A 16433-nucleotide genomic window follows, 5' to 3' on the forward strand; every position below is an offset into this window, starting at 1 on the left:
CGATGAATTCCGCTTAATTAGCGCCTTTCAAAGCAATTACACCTCCTCACCTCTGACGATTAATTGGCTTTGGTGCTCCACAGCTGCTGCATCGTTCCTGGCTATGCAGGTGTAGTTCCCGTTGTGCATCAGGGACAGGTTGGAGATCCTCAGGGAGCTGGTGAAGTCGATGTTGTCAATGGTGACGCCCAGGCTGGCGGGGATGGGCCGGCCGTCCTTCTGCCACGTGATGGTGATGGGCAGGTCCCCCGAGACCACCACGCAGGGGATGAACACCCTCTGCCCGATGGAGAAGCGAGGGAACTCGAAAGGCTGGATGAAAGGTGGGACTGGAAGGAGAGAGGGAAAGAGAGAGCTGTTGAAGCCATGACCTTGGTTATGGAAATAACGTAACGGGGCATGTGTGCAGGGTGGGATTGATGGATTTTAGCTATTCTGGTTTTCATATTTTTTATATTTTTAATATTTTCATTTATAATTTTAAATATTTAACATATTTTAATATAAAATGTTCCAATATTTAATATATTTTTAATCCTGAAATTCTGTAGTGTATAGCTCTAAACTCCATATACAGTGTTAGTTGCTGCTTTCCCAGTTTGGTCAGACAACACAATTCCTCTCCAGGCCTGGGGATCAAGGACATCTCATTGTCTCAGGCCCTGAGAAATATTCTAATATTTCATATCTGTTTAATCCTGAAAATTTTTACTGTATAGTTCTAAACTCCATATACAGTCCTAGCTGCTGCTTTCCCAGTTTGGTCAGACACAACACTTCCTCTCTAAGCCTGGGGATCAAGGACATCTCACTGTCTCAGGCCCTGAGAAATATTCTAATTAATCCTGCAATTCTTTAGTGTATAGCTCTAAACTCCATATACAGCCCTAGCTGCTGCTTTCCCATTTTGGTCAGACACAACAATTCCTGTCTGATTCTAGGGATCAAGGACACCTCACTGTCTTAAGCCCTGTGAAATGTAAAAAAAAGTGAGTTGGGGGGAGCAAACTTGGGGTAAATTACTTCATTACCTGAAGATGTAATTGAAAAATTAACCTCCAATATGCAAATGGACCAAACTTATAAAAGTGTGAAAACTCCTGATCTGTCATTCATTTTGGTATGGGGTATTGACATCACTTTTAATGAAGGGATGGGAATATTTTCAGGCTAAGAACAATTTATTGCTCAGATAAACATCAGTCTCAGAGAGTGTGAGAATTTTGGTATTTTGTAAAATTTGGTATTCATCTACCCTAAATGTGCCTGAAGGTCCTTCAATAAATATAACCACTTTTTATTCCCTTAATTTTGTCTGGCCTCTGTTTTCAGGTAGCCAAAAAAAGGCATCAGGATGTGCAGAATCTACACCTCTGACAGCCACAAAGCATTGTTAAGCAGGAAAAATCTCATTTTTGGAAACACCTTCTCATTTTTTGGCCACCCAGTACATAAGCAGAGATGACAAGCAGGGGAAGTCCTGGCTTCTAGAGACACCTGGCAGACCCCTAAAAAAGGATCAGACAGCTCTTCCAGAAATCAAAGCACTGCCAGCTTTTCCAGAAGTCACAGCACCCCCAGTTTGAGGCTCTCCAGGGCTGCCAGCAGTGACATTGCCAGGAAGAGCTCAGCAGCTCTCAAGGTCTGGTCCAAGGGCCTTGCTTAAAGGTCATGGAATAGACCTGGAAGAGGCTCCAGCTTTGCTTCTGGGGTGTGATGACAGGGAATGTGAGCTTCCTTAACTGCCTCTAGCATTTATTTCTTAATGTTTCAAGTCACAATTCTCACCAAGATTGCAGGAAGAGGAAGTACTTGTAGGATGGCAAATTAAGGTAAAACTGATTTCTAACCAAAGGGATGGTACAAGGCATGAATGTTCAAGTTGGCATTTAATTCCTGTAAAGCATACTTGGACTGAAGAATATTTTTTCTTTTTCTTTTTTTAAACCACATTATTCTCTGGCTGAACCAAAAAACATTAAAAAATTACCATATTTTCTACCAAAGTAAAGAACTCTACTTCTTAAAATAATTTTGTTTTAAGGTGTTTTTAATAAAAACTAGTGAAACAGACAGATTAAATAAACATAGAAAAAAATAATGGGGCTGCCATGTTTTCTTTGGGTTGTGGTTGGAACATTTACTAAACAATTGGTAAATTGAGAGGCAAATACTTGTCCAGATGAAGGAATCAAAATCTTCTGCCGTTCTCAGGGGAGCATTGAAACAACCAGGGCATTCATCTCAGACAGGTTTTTATCCATCACTCCTGAAAGGGCTGCACAACCAACTTTGCCAGCAGTACTCAAATCCTGATTTATCAAAAGAGAAGGTTCCTAGAGGTTATGCACCTCAGATATAGAAGTGCATTCTCCTATTGCCTGGGAGATCACTTACACCTAATCTGTACTACATTTGAACAGGAAAGATGGAAGGATCCCCGGAGCAGAACATTTATAGTGATCGATATGTTTGAACTCCAGGAGAAAATGGAGTTGGTGGCTTTATCTAATTGTATTTCTTTTGTCCTTTTCTGCTTCAGAAATTGTAAGGTTGTGGTTTCCCCAGAGTTGAAGCAGAAAAAAAATAAAATCTCTCAAGTGGTTGCAGTGTGTGCCCATGGCCTTCCCCAGCAGCATTTTTCCTCCTTTTATCAGTGTCCTGTTTCTGGTATGCAGGGACAAGTGTTGGTGGCCACTGAGTAGCTCCAGGCATTTCCTTTGATCCAAATGTTGGGTCCTCCATTAGGAGTAAGAAAGTTCATCAAACATGGCAAGAAAGTCAAGGGAGGGGATTCTGTCCCTGTGCCCCTCAGGTGATTTCCCACCTGCAGAGCTGCCCCAGCCCTGCCCCAGTGGAGGGAGGAGCTGGAGCTGCTGCAGAGAGCCCAGAGGAGGCTCCAGGATGAGCAGAGGGATGGAGCAGCTCTGCTGGCAGGAAAGGCTGGCACAGCTGGCATTGCTCACCTGCACAGGAAGCTTTGGGCTGAGCTCAGGGCGGCCTTGCAGGGCCTGGAGGAGCCCCAGGAAAGCTGGAGAGAGACAATTGCCAGGGCATGCAGGGACAGCACACAGGGAATGGCTGCCAGTGCCAGAGGGCAGGGCTGGATGGGAGATTGGGAATGAGGAATTGTTCCCTGGCCGGGTGGGCAGGGCTGGGATGGAATTCCCAGAGCAGCTGTGGCTGTCCCTGGATCCCTGGCAGTGCCCAAGGCCAGGTTGGACATTGGGGCTGCAGCAGCCTGGGACAGTGGGAGGTGTCCCTGCCACGGCAGGGGTGGCTCTGGATGAGCTTTGAGGTCCCTTCCAGCCCAAATTCTGTGATTTATAATTCCATGACTCCAGGCCCCACAAAAGGACTGAGGCCTTGTTCAAAGTCGTGTTCAAATGGTTGTGCAGATTCTCCTCACAGTGCAGGAGGTTGACAAATACAAGTTTTGTATTAACTCCACAATTTCCAGCACAGCCACGGTGCCATTTGATGAGGGGAAGTTATGACCATGCTCAGCTGCCACAGAGAGGTGACATCAGGGACAGGACAACACAAATTATCCTTCCAGGCCCTCACTGTCTGGGTTTGGGAAAAGTGCCACTGCTATCCCTTTTTCTCACCTTTCCTGGCTGCCATCTCTCTAATTGCTAAAACCTGTGTTTTGGCATTCTGAAAACCTGGTAGATCAGGCATAGAAAAAAAATAAACTTGGTATAAATTACTGTGTTTATTTGAACTTTGAGCACTGGAAAGTATCCCCTTGTTCACTTGGAGACTTTTGCTGTCACAAAATGAGGCAAAATACCTGCAGCCTCTTGGAATTACCTCAGCCCAGCTGGCTCATTCACATGAGAGAGCTCAGATTTTTGTACATCTAAGAGAAAAAAATTCTCTTAGCATTTATTGACAAGCAGTTCATAATATGATGGGAATGAGAAATTAACTGTGTGTCTTTCAAAAGGTTTAACCATAATTTTTCCCCTTGATAAGTACAAATACCTGCTAAATGTCAAGTCCTCCCCTTACTGTGGTGCCCAGCACATTTCTGCCCAAACTCTTCTCTTCAGACATCATTTTTCAGACATCATTACTGAAAAATGCACTAAAATTCACAACAGGGTGGCAAATTACTTCTGTATTTTCTGCTGAGTGTGTAACAAATTTGAGCCAATCTTTCACAGAAAAAAATTATATTGAAAGTCAGACAAAATATTGCCCAAGGATAATAATGTGCATCTTCATTCTCCATCTCCCTGATGAAGAAAACAGGGAGAAAGATCATTAGGTGACATTGAAATGTTTTTCAGAAAATATTGATTTGCAAGGCTGCATTTACCAGCTCTAAAATACAAGTAGCAGCCTGCAGAGTATTTCAGAAATTCGCTGAAATATTTTTAGGCAGCACATTCTCCTTCTATTTAGGTTTTTGAGATACAGAGGAAACCAGCATTTCTGCTTCATAAAATATAATGTATATTCAACATGCAGCAGCTTGCAGTCCTTATGAGGAGCTTATTTTAAAAGCCAGTGTGTAATTTAAAAATCAGCACTTAGAAGAAAGTAAATAGTCTTGCAAAAACTTTGAAATATTGAGGAATGTTTTTCAGCTAATTTAAACTGGTATTCACCAGTTTAAATTGGTAAAGTAAGTTTTTGATGAGCTATCATAGGAGATAAACTTTCTTTCTGCTCATTTGAAGAAGGAAATGACCCCTCAAAAAAAACCTTATTAAAAATTTATGATGATATCTGGCAAATAATTTCTGAAATATAAAATTTTCTGTCTTTATCAATATCTGCGGTGAAAAAGAGAGATATATCCTTGATAGAAGAAAATATTATGATTATTATGATTATGATTAAGAAAATAATATGATTAAGAAAATAATTTGATTAACCAGCATGAGGAGTTTTTTTTGCACACTTAAGTTGTACCATTGCCAAACAGCACTAAAAAATAAGAGGGGTATGTAGTACTTTGAGAGACAAAATTTTCAGCAGGACAGATGTATTTAAAACCTGTTTAAAATACTTCAAGGTGTGTTTATGTATTTTCCTTCCCTATACGTAGCTTTAGTTTGACAAAATTTCAGAGCTTGCATTTGATTTTTTTGGATACATATATATATATATATATAGCTATTATGATATCTTAAAATTATGCTATTTTGTATATAAATTGTTCCAGAGAAAATTTACAGTAGGACAGATGTATTTAAAATCTGTCTAAAATCCTTCAATGTGTGTTGATATATTTTACTCCCCTGTACATAGCTTTAGTTTGACCATATTTCAGAGTTTGCATTTGATTTTTTTTGGTGAAATTTTGCTATTTTATATATAAGTTTTTCCATCTTAACTAGAAAGAGATTACCCTTTGTGCTTGTGTACATGGAAGAGATATTTTTCTCTACCCACAATGGGCAGAAGAGTGGAAATCTCTGCTTCATGCCACCAAGTGCTGTGTCCTGGGAATGCTTTATTGATGAGAGCTTGAATTAAGTGTCTATTTAAGAACAGGAGCATGGGCCAGCCTCATTAGTGCTAATACAGGAAGATTTAAATTATGTTTTTGTGCCCTAGCAAGGTCTTCTGTACCTCTGGGGGACTGCTGGAAAGGAGGGCAAGGAGGGCTTCCACGCTGCTCTCCATTAGCACAGGAACATCCTTAATTTCTTGCCCTCTGTTCCATGGGAGTTTTGCTGGGAGGAGCTGCTGAGATGATTCACTGAGACAGAGCATCCTGCAGATCTCCTGTTTCCTGCAGCAGCCAGCTGAACATGGTGTTCTGCACAGCAAAACCAGAATCATCCCCTGCTTTATCATTATAAACAGCTCCCTGATGGCTTTTCTTGCAACAGCACTGTTGCAGGGGCTGTGCCTGCAATAGGAAATACTTTTGGCCATGAATATTTATGGCTGATGCAAAATCACAGCCACCAGGCCATGCAGTCCCTTAGGGCAGCTGTGTGACCCCAGACTTCGTGCACTGGGAGTGGAAAAGCCAAAATTATTTTGTCTCTGCACAGACCCTACCTTGGGCTAGCAATTTTCAGGTTTTCACAGCTATCCAGTCCCCACTGCCCTTTCCTGCCATCCAAAAACTCACAGGCTCCCTGATGCTAGTGGGAGCTTCTCCAAAAGGAGAGAGCGTTTAAAATGTTGTGTGAGAATCAAAATTATGTATCATCCATCCTATGCAGTCTCTTAGGGCAGCTGTGTGACCCCAGATTTCATGCACTGGGACTGAAAAGGCCAAAATTATTTTGTCCCCACTCCCCTTTCCTGCCATCCAACACTCACAGGCTCCCTGATGCTGCAGTGGGAGCTTCTCCAAAAGGAGAGGGCATTTGAAATGTTGTGTAGAAACCAAAAGTGCTTTTAAGTCACGTCTCATCCATCCTATGCTGTCTCTTAGGACAGCTGTGTGACCCCAGATTTCCTGCACTGGGAGTGAAAAAGCCAAAATTATTTTGCCTCTGCACAAATCCTGGCCATGGGCTAGCAATTTTTAGTTTTTCACAGCCATCACAGCCCCACTGCCCTTTCCTGCGATCCAACACTCACAGGCTCCCTGATGCTGCAGTGGGTGCTTCTCCAAAAGGAGAGAGCATTTAAAGTGTTATATAGAAACCAGAAGTGCTTTTAAGTCATGTCTCATCCATCTGTGGAACCCTCTCCTTTCAGCCTCCTTTGTGAGGAGAAAAGTGCAAGCCCTTATCATCCTGAAACACCCTGCAAAGCTGGGGTGGTGGGGAGCTCACTTCCTTGCCCAAGGGGATGAATTTGCTATTTATTTGTGAGAGAGAAAACCTTGATGTGAAGATAAGACAGCAGCTGCAGTATTTTCATGCAACAAGCTGATATCCTCATTGGTAAAGTGTTTCCTAATTAAAGGCCTCACTTTTGGAACCTGCTCCAGAGATATTGCTCTTGTTCGGCCCCTGTCTGATTTAAAGTCATTTTTGTCCTCAGGTATCAGTGTGAAAAGCCCAACTAAATCACTGGAGCCAAAAGATAATTGACAAAATAAACACAGAAAAAGAGCAAGAACACACCTTCTTAAAATTTTAAGTAAACAAATCTGCACTGGAAGACTGAGAAGAGGGCCAGTTTTTGATAAACATAGTCTACAAAGCATCTTGAACTCCTTAACTGAGGCACTTTTTGAAGTATTAAGGCTCATTTCACATTGTTTGCATAAATCACAAATAAATGCATCCATACACAGACATAAATTATGTTTGAAAGATAGAAGATATAAGACTGTGCACAAATCCAAGGAGTTTTGCTTTAATTTAAATGAAAAGTTTTAGATTTGTGCATACTAATTCCTCATCATGAATACTGGGATAGTGGTGAAACAACTCGAACAGACATTTTTGGGTGACCATTTCTGCAGTGTCAGGGGTGAAGTCATTACAGGAGTTTCATTAGAAGTGTACTGGTGCAAAGTAAGACACATCTAGATGATACTTGTGAGACTTTAAAGAATGTAAATCAGATATTTTAGTGCAAAGCTAACTTTAAGATGCTGAATGGCAAAAAAAATTTACACAGACCTGTCAAGAATATCAGCCTGTTCCACTCTTATCTTCAGGAATTTCTATAGGTCAGACACACTTGAGACATCCCTATCAAAGTGCACATTCTCTTAAATCAGACTCTGCCACTGCTTGTCCCCCAAAACTACTCCCCATGCCTATGATGTGACCTGAGAAGAATTCCTAAGTGCATTTTCAAGGATGTTTTGCACAATGGCATGTTCTCATCACTCTGACCACAGGGCCCTGCTGTGATTCTTGTACATGACAACTTCAGTCACTTTGAGAAGTCTGAGCATTTCTTCCCAAGGTAGTTGTGACAAGTTTGAGGGCATCCAAAACATTGTAACATGGGGGAGTGGAAAAAGGGCAGAAAATAATATAATGAAAGAAAGATCTGAAAGACATCGAGGCCAGAAGTTTTTTTTTCTGATTCAATCTATTGGCAAAGTCAGTCAGTAGGACAGATAAGATCTGGCATTTGTGCATGAAGATAAGATCTGAGATTTGTGCATGAAGCTCAACTCCCACTTGCCATAATCCACAATTCCAGCCTGAAGCATGCACAGATTAGCAGATTGATTGAAGAACCCTGCAAAGATTTCCAATTATGCTTTTCCTCTCTTGTGCCTGCATATTTTTCACTATCTAAACCAACCCTCCCTGAACTGATTTGCAATGCAAATGCACCAACAGAATTTCAGATATTAGAAAGAGCTAGACACTTCCCAGGAAAGATGAGGAGGATCTATTCAAAGAGTTGCAAACAGGAAGCTATTTAGAAGTGGCCCCTGTTTGGTTTGCTTGTATTCTAACATGAAACAAGGCTGGTACAATTCCTTTTTGGGGTTCACAACAGGTGAGGTGCTCACTTTACATACCAGAACCTTTCTAAATCAATGAAATACATAAGCTTAACAAGATCAGAAACAGTCCTTTTGAACACCACACTTTTTATTTTAATGATGCTGTACCCTTCCCTCTCAGGGGCTTCTTTTTCAATTAATTCCTGTTGGAGAAGTGTGAATAGCAGCAGGCTGTTTACATGAGAATGTGTCCCATGAGACTGATGACAAGAAAATCATCACTTACTACTGATGGCTTTTACTGGAGCTGGGAAAACTATTACTATAAATTGCATAATAAAAAAATGGAGATAATAACTCACTCCTGTTCTTAAAAGCTCTGAGATCTACTAAAATGCTGTAAAAGAGATGCTGCTATTATTATTTTAATATCTTTCAACTTTAATGTGTTTTTGTGTTTTTTTCAATGGAAATATGAAAATTAGAGATAGGGTGGGTAATATAACTTCTTTCTTTGTTTGCCAACACTTCCCATGATGAGACTATTTTCATTTGCTTGCAGTTTGACTTTTGTTTGGGTAGGAGTTTGCCAGGCCAGGTGTCTGCCTCAGGCTGAGTCATTTCAGCTGGAAGATTTCAGCTACAATTCTTTGGCCATTTCCAAGAAGAAGGTGGGAGAGTGGGAGAACTGAGACATGGTAAATATCAATTTACCATAAAACCAGAAAAAAACCCCAAAACTAAGGTATTGTGAAACCTGAGAAGTCCCACCTGCCTCATGGATTTAGCAGTGGATTTCCAATTCAGGTGATGGCACCAGCCTCAGATGTTTTTACTGTACCTATAAAAGACACCACAGTGGTGCCCAAACTTTGCATTCTGAGCCAAACATAGTCAATAAATAAACAAAACCCCCACATGATCACATGTGGAGAGAACATTTTGCAGTGACAGGGTCCAAGCAGCTCTGAGCACATCCCAGCACTGCCTTTCAGTGTCTGGGTCAATCTGGTGAGATTTCAGAAATCAGGGCAGATTTGTCACTCCAGTGCTTGAACCTGAAGGATGGCAGAGAGGACTGGAACTGGAGGATGGGAAAAAGGTTGGGATAGGGAAAGGGAAATGGTCATTTTGAGTCTTGAGAACAAGGCAGCGTGGAAATGAGAGCTGAGATGATAAACACTTTGAGTTCAGATTGATTTTGGAACCCAGAGAAGAGCCAGGACTTGGAAAAGAAGGAGCTGGAGAAAGCTGAGAAGGACAGGTCATTGTGAGAAGGAGTGAACAGAAAGTCTGCATCTTCTACAGAATATTCTTCTCTTAAGGATCTCTGATTCCAGCAGTTCTCTGCCTTTGGCAAGTGTGTACAAACCCTTCTGGCAAACCATGGGAGCTGGGCTGAACACAGAGCAAAAAAACTGGGGCTGCTAAGAATAATTCTGTTCTTGGCAAAGAGTGTGCCTGTATCCTTAGCAAGGCTAATCTCAATTATTTCTGATGATGGCAGTAACTGCTGTTCCCACTTTGCAGGAGGCAGCAGAAAGGGGGTTCAGTTTACTTAACAAAAAAAGCTAAAAATAAAATTACACCTAACACAGGCCAAAGCAACATGTGCTGAAAAGGTTTTATTACAGTGGCAAAGGTCAGCAGGTATGGAATACAGAAATTAACTATGTAAGTACAGTTATGGTCTCCCTCTGTTACTTGTGCATTACGGGTGGGTAGTTTGCATGGCTTTCTGTCAGAAATAAGAACTGGCCAAATCATTTGTCCAAATAAAAAAAAAAAAAACCAGCAAAAAAACCCCAAAAAAGTTGGCTTGATTTCCAAAAATCCCTGTTGGAACTCAGGCACAGTTCCACGGGAGTTAAATCTGCCAAGCAGAAACCTGAACGTTCTCCTGGCAGCTCATGCACTCAGCTCCCAGCAGCCAGCTCAGGGCACTGCTGCCTCCCAAATGAGATTTTGGGAGAGACAAGGGGAAGGCAAGAGCTTGGAGGAAGAGAGCAGGGCAGAAATGACAGGAATTTCTGTGGGACACAATTATGTGAAGCCTGCAGACCTCTGGCACAGGTGGCTGTGCAGATGAGGGCAGCAGTTATTCCTAAAAAATGGAAAAACAGATTTCACGTGCTGTCTCACTGATTGTTCTGATCAGCAGGGCAAAGAATCAGAGGATCTGAGGTCAAATAGCACAGAAGTGCCCAGCTCCCAGCTTTTGGCTTTCCTAGAGCCTGCCAGGTGGGAGGATGCACAGCAAGGCTCTGAAAGCCTCTTTCAGGTTTTCTGCCAGCCAGGAGTTCATTTAAAATTATTGTCAAGAAATGTTCTCCTATCTATTCTCCTATCTGTGACCTTATCATGATTTCTGAAGGATGATTTAACTTTCATTTGGATGTTTGCAAATGTCAAAATACCCTGCAGAGTGGACAGCACTCTTGTGTTTGATAGCACACTCATGGTGTTGCATGTTTTTATTTAAATGCTGCTTTAAACAAGTCTTCATCCCAGCCTAGAACCAGGATGCTTCACATGCTGCAGGATTTGGAAAGTGGAAAGTCAATGTGGCAGAGGGGTGCCAACTCTAAAAACCATTTGTTTGGCTAATGCAGATAAATGCTGCCCCGTAGAGCCAAATTCTGCATTTACCTTTGCCACAGATCTGTCAGATAAAGCTAATTAAATTACTTAAATCTGTCTTTCCCAGGGGGTTGCTAAGCTGGGTGACGTGACTGCTCTGAAGGAGGAAACAGAACTCTCAGGAGCAACTTCATTTCAATGGGAGCAGGGCTTTGAACATATAAATGCTACATAAAGGCAGGGGAACTGGAAAAATTAACCCATAAGCTTCTGAAATTGAATATACAAAAAATGTGTGGATATTTTTTAGTTCAGTTTGTGCCTTATTGCCATTTTTCCTGGTGACCCAGGTGGCTTTTGAAAATGAACACATTGTTTCTGAAACATTCTGATACCACAGAGATGATAAACTCATGAGGAAATATAATTATGTCCTCAAAACAGAACATGGACAGGGAAAAAACCCAACTAAGTAACAGCTCATTCAGTGTCATCTATTCTGAGTCACTCTTCAGGTGAATGGTTTGAGGTCACCCACAAAGCTTTTAGCAGAACTGAGAGCAAAGCAAAGGACTTGTATTGAAGATGAACAATAATTCTCCTTCTGTTTCTCTGGAAAAAAATAATTATACTGATGGTAAGAGAAGCTGAACTGTAAATAAGGATATTTGAGCATTGATTTTAACTCCCCTTACAGTGTCATATTTCAGAGTCCTTTTAACCTCCAATATACAAGCTAGGCCATATTTTGTATTTTTTTTTTGGTGTCAAATAGAAGTGCTTAAAAATTCAACCCATTAGGTTTGGAATATATAAAATGAAAAGGCAATACACGCACTCATTAATAATATTTTAAAGCACCAGGCCACTTTTGACTCCCCACTAGCATGTAGATAAAATCTGCTGTGGCACTGCTGACCTCAAGCTACAACAGCAGAACATTGAGAACTGTTCAGGTCTGACCTAGAAACCTCACCTGTGACATTTTGGGCTTTGTAGATTAATCCAGGCTATTAACCTTATTTTCAAATTACAATGTCTTTTCTAGGCTTGGAGAAACCTGGTCTAGTGGGAGGTAGAACCCCATCAAGGAAGTAAAATCATTGGCAAAAGTTACAGCTCGATCCAAATTGCTGGAGCTAGCAATTTGCTTTCTGGGGGAGGAATTGTCAAGTTGGAAACTGTAACCTGATGGAAGAAAAAGCAATATTTCACCTGAGATACCAGTTGGTGTTCTCAGTGACTGGTTTTGTTTTGATTTCAATGCCTGTGACTGCTGGATTTGTTTTGTCTGGCTACATAAATTTTGACAGTCATTTGAAAAATGGTATTATTTAAGAGGCAGCTTTTCCCCACCAGAATTTCCATGGTGGCCTCTTAGTGCAGCAACAACACAGTGACTGATTTGTCATCCAGTTCCTAAACTCTATCAACAGATCTGTTATATCATTGTAATGTCAAGCAAAGCACAACACACATGAAAACGAAAGATGGTGTTGGCTTTTTATGCCACAGCTTGTGACCAGTGCCCCTGATGGTCTCAGGTGTGGGAGATGTCATGCCTTTCAGAGTCCAAATTGCTCATGGTTTAAAGCTAATCCCCTAAACCCTTGGAAAAAAAATAGCAATTGCATCACTCCAGACTGCTAAAGCCAAAACTAACAGAGCAGAAGGAAGTTGAGATCAAATGTCTGTAACAAAGTTATTTTACCTTACTGCTCTCTGCATTTTGTCTGAGAATGGATACAAGATTCAACCTCTCTTCCTTCCTCTCCTCTGCCTCCAAAAATAACCCCAAAAAAACCAACCCAGGAAAAGCTTATAATAACTTCAGGAATAGTGAAATTGTACTCCAATTCTTCCTACAGGCTCACATGAAGTGCAGTATTTAGTGGCCCCATTGCTCAAAACTAGGAGCTACTGCAATCAGGTTTTCTGTCTTTTGTGTCCTCTTGAATAGATCTGAACATTGCCAATGTCAGAACAGTCAGGACACAATGGTAAAAAATTCCTATTCTCAATCTCTTTCTGAAGTCTTTCAGGGCCATCTGAACATCCTTGTTTTGGACTATTTGACTAGATTTGAAGCATCCTATTAGAATTTCAAGTCACATTTATTTACAGTGTTATCTTTCTAAGCATGAAGAGCACTCAGATAATCACTTAATAAGAGGAAAGCAAGGTTAATGCTTTTAGTTCCTGTCTCTGCTTAGTGACAAAAGTACAGACATTAAAATTTCATCTCATGTTTTAAAAGCCAGAAAGTCACTGGCTAATGAAAATTGGAACTTTGTTGTCCAGTAGAGAAACAGTCACCAGTGAAATGTGTGACAAACCATTAATTTCCTGATTTAGTTGTAGCAAAAAGTGTTCATAGCAAACTTGAGCTGCAAGGCCCCCACTCAGAGGCAACAACAAGAACAAGGACCAGCTGTGCCAAGGAGGGTAAAAGTCAGGAGAGAACAAGACACAATGACTGATTAGCTCTGTGTCATCATTAAAAATAAACACAAATCTGGATTAACCTCCTCAAATAGCTCATTATCTGCCTGCCAGGACAATCCTACGTGTGCAATTCCACCAATGATCCAGCAATTAGCTGGGCTCTGCTTTTCCCAGCTGTTAGCACCCAGGACATTCCTCTGGCTGCCCTGGAGGACTCGAGACGCTGGCACGGGGCTCAGAGACCTTGGCACAGAGTCAAAAACACCTGTGCCTTTGATTTTAGCCCATGGAAACAATTACCAACTTTGTGTGAAGAGTTACAAGCCACAAGAGTTTGAGTAGAATGATAGTGAATTTATCACAGGGTGAAAAAGTAGAATTTTGGGTATTTAGAATGGGGATTCAAGAGGCAAGATGGAGGAATCTGGGTGTGTCCTGTCTTTCTTCTTCTTCTTGTCCTCCATCTTCTGCTGTGATGGTGACACTTCTGGATTGGTTTAGGGTAGAGACAGACTGTCTAACATAGGTGATAGGTATTGGAAAATTATTGGAAATAAAGTACACATATTTCTTAATAGAAAAAGCTAACACCACCCCAAGGGCAGTCAGTGTGCCTCAACCCAACCTGCTGGACAGATCTCAGCTGGTCAGAGAAAGAATGTATTAGATAAGAGAAAATAAACAACCTTGAAAACCTGAGCTGAGGAATCTCAACTTCTTCTTCAGTCACAGAGCTAGGAGAAAAGACTCTTTAATAGCTCGGGAGCCATTTCAGGAACCCGAGACCCAGCTGTGCTCACCTTTCACGGTCACGTGCACGCTCTGGCTGGTGGACAGCTGGGGCTGGACCAGGACGTTGCAGGTGTACTCGCCCTCGTCCACCTCCTTCTGCACGTCCGAGAGCTTCAGCGTGCCATTGTTCTCGAACGCCACTTGGCGATGATTGAAGGGCAGCAGGTTGGAGTTCTTGTACCACTTGATGGAGTAGTAGGGGTACCCGATGACCCTGCAGTGGATGTAGGTGTCCCTCCCCGCGATGGCCGTGATGTTCTTCATGGGCCGGATGCTCGCTGGCCCTGCCAAGGCAAGGAAAGGAGCTCTTGAGGACAATTTAAAGGCACGTTTGCTCGAGGGAATGGGTGAAATTATTTCTGGATATACAGATGTTAGCGGACGCGGCTCGCGCCGCGCTTCTTAGCATTTGACAGATTTTTACTTTTAAGAGCTGCTTAAGCAGTTTTCCTAATCTTTGTATGCTCTACTTTTTCCTTACCCTGCAGCATCCATGCTAATTATGTGGGGGTATATATTTGTGTTATCCAGCTCTTGCCTGATAAAGTCTTTGCTGTGTTACAAATTAAAAGGCTGAGTGTGATTTAATTAATGTGAAATACTAACACTGAAATGGAGCTAGACTCCTGTTACACATGAGAACACTGAAACAATTAGCATTTTTATTTGCTATGTATATAAAGTATATATATACCCATGAGGTTGGGTATTATGCCATGTAGAGCCAGAAATTCAAGCTAAAGTTCTGTATACATGAATAATCACAATGGATGTTGGACAGGTAAAGGAGGAAAGGAGAAGGAAAACAAAACATGCACAGCAGGACTAAAGCAAAGAGACTGTGAACTAGTAGAGATGAGTAGAGGAAAAATAGACTAAAAGACACAAGCCAAAGGGTTCTTCCAACATTTACCATACCATACGCTTTCTATATGGGGCTGGAGAGGCGGGGGGGGGAAAGAGAGCAGGGGGGGAGAAAAGAAGAGGACAAAACCATTAAGTCGGTTTTTGGCATTCCAAAATCTCATCACATGCAACAATCTTCTTCTCCACTACAATGAGTTATGTGTGTTTTTTTTGAGGAGCTGATTTGACAAGCACCTCTTACGTTTATTCGAGCCTGGTACAGGACGACTCCCGCAGAGTTGTTGGCAGTGCAGCGATAAACGCCCCCGTCCCGGACCTGGGTGTTGGAGATGTTCAGGTAACTGACCACGTTGCCCTCAGAGGTGATGATCTGGCTGATCCTGTGGCTGCCGTCCTTCACGATGGGGTCCTCGTCCAGTGTCCAGGTGATGGTGGGCAGGGGAGTCCCCTTCACGTTGCACATCAGGGACACTGGCTCTCCTGGGCTCACCACTTTCTCGCTGAAGGCAGAGATGATTTTGGGAGTTCCGTCTACAGAGGGAGAGAAAAGCAGGAAAAGAGTGCTTACGTGGTGTAAAACTTGTCCCCTCTACCCTGCAGTGTCAAATTTGTGGGGTGCCCCATGGCAGGAAGGAATGAATCTGACTCCGTGTTCTTAGACGGCTAATTTATTATTTTATGATCTATATTATATTAAAGAATACTCTACTAAACTATACTAAAGAATACAGAAAGAACACAGACAGAAGGCTAAAAGATGCTAATGAAAACCTGTGACTCTCTCCTCAGAGTCCAACACAGTTTGGCCCCAGTTGGCCATTAAGTCAAAACAATTCAGTAATGAAATAATCACCTGTTGGACGAACAATGTCCAAGCACATTCCAAAGCAGCAAAACACAGGAGAAGCAAATCAGATAATTATTGCTTTCATTTTTCTCTGAGGCTTCTCAGCTTCCCAGGAGAAAATCCTGGGCAGAGAGATTTTTCCAGAAAATATGATGGTGACATTTCACCCTTTTTTGTATAATTAAAATTTAAAAAAAGACTGCATTTGTAATTCTTCTGCTGGGCCCTTGCAGAAGAGAGAACAAACACGTCTCAAGAGGTTTATCCGTTGCAAATCAAACCTCAATTAAGTGCTGAGGTGGAATGGTCAAGGAGATTCTTTACCTGTAGAACATCAACTTCTATCATATCACTAAAACAAGGCTTACAATATAGAAAATGCAAAAAACCATGCAAAGAATTGTTTATTGTTTCAAGTCCAAACAGCTGAGTTTCAGGAGAAGGAAATCAGATAATTCTTGCTTTCATTTTTCTCTAAGGCTTCTCATCTTCCCCGGAGAAAATCCTGGGCAAAGAGATTTTTCCAGAAAATATGACTGTGACACTGGAGTGTATCCCATG

At 41.7% G+C, this 16433-nt stretch overlaps 1 protein-coding gene across 3 annotated transcripts in view; it reads right to left on the reverse strand.

Annotated features, from left to right (window-relative positions):
* The window catches only part of DSCAM (DS cell adhesion molecule), a 487286-nt gene that overhangs the window by 186497 nt on the left and 284356 nt on the right, over positions 1-16433 (reverse strand). For all 3 annotated transcript variants that reach the window (XM_074534053.1, XM_074534061.1, XM_074534069.1), the window contains exons 7-9: positions 15260-15556; positions 14167-14442; positions 51-329 (exon numbers count right to left, since the gene is read on the reverse strand). In XM_074534053.1, the coding sequence (XP_074390154.1) occupies positions 51-329; positions 14167-14442; positions 15260-15556 (852 nt within the window). The remainder of the gene's footprint in view (positions 1-50; positions 330-14166; positions 14443-15259; positions 15557-16433) is intronic.

Source organism: Zonotrichia albicollis, chromosome 2, assembly GCF_047830755.1.
Source record: "Zonotrichia albicollis isolate bZonAlb1 chromosome 2, bZonAlb1.hap1, whole genome shotgun sequence".
NCBI classification, from domain to species: Eukaryota; Metazoa; Chordata; class Aves; order Passeriformes; family Passerellidae; genus Zonotrichia; species Zonotrichia albicollis.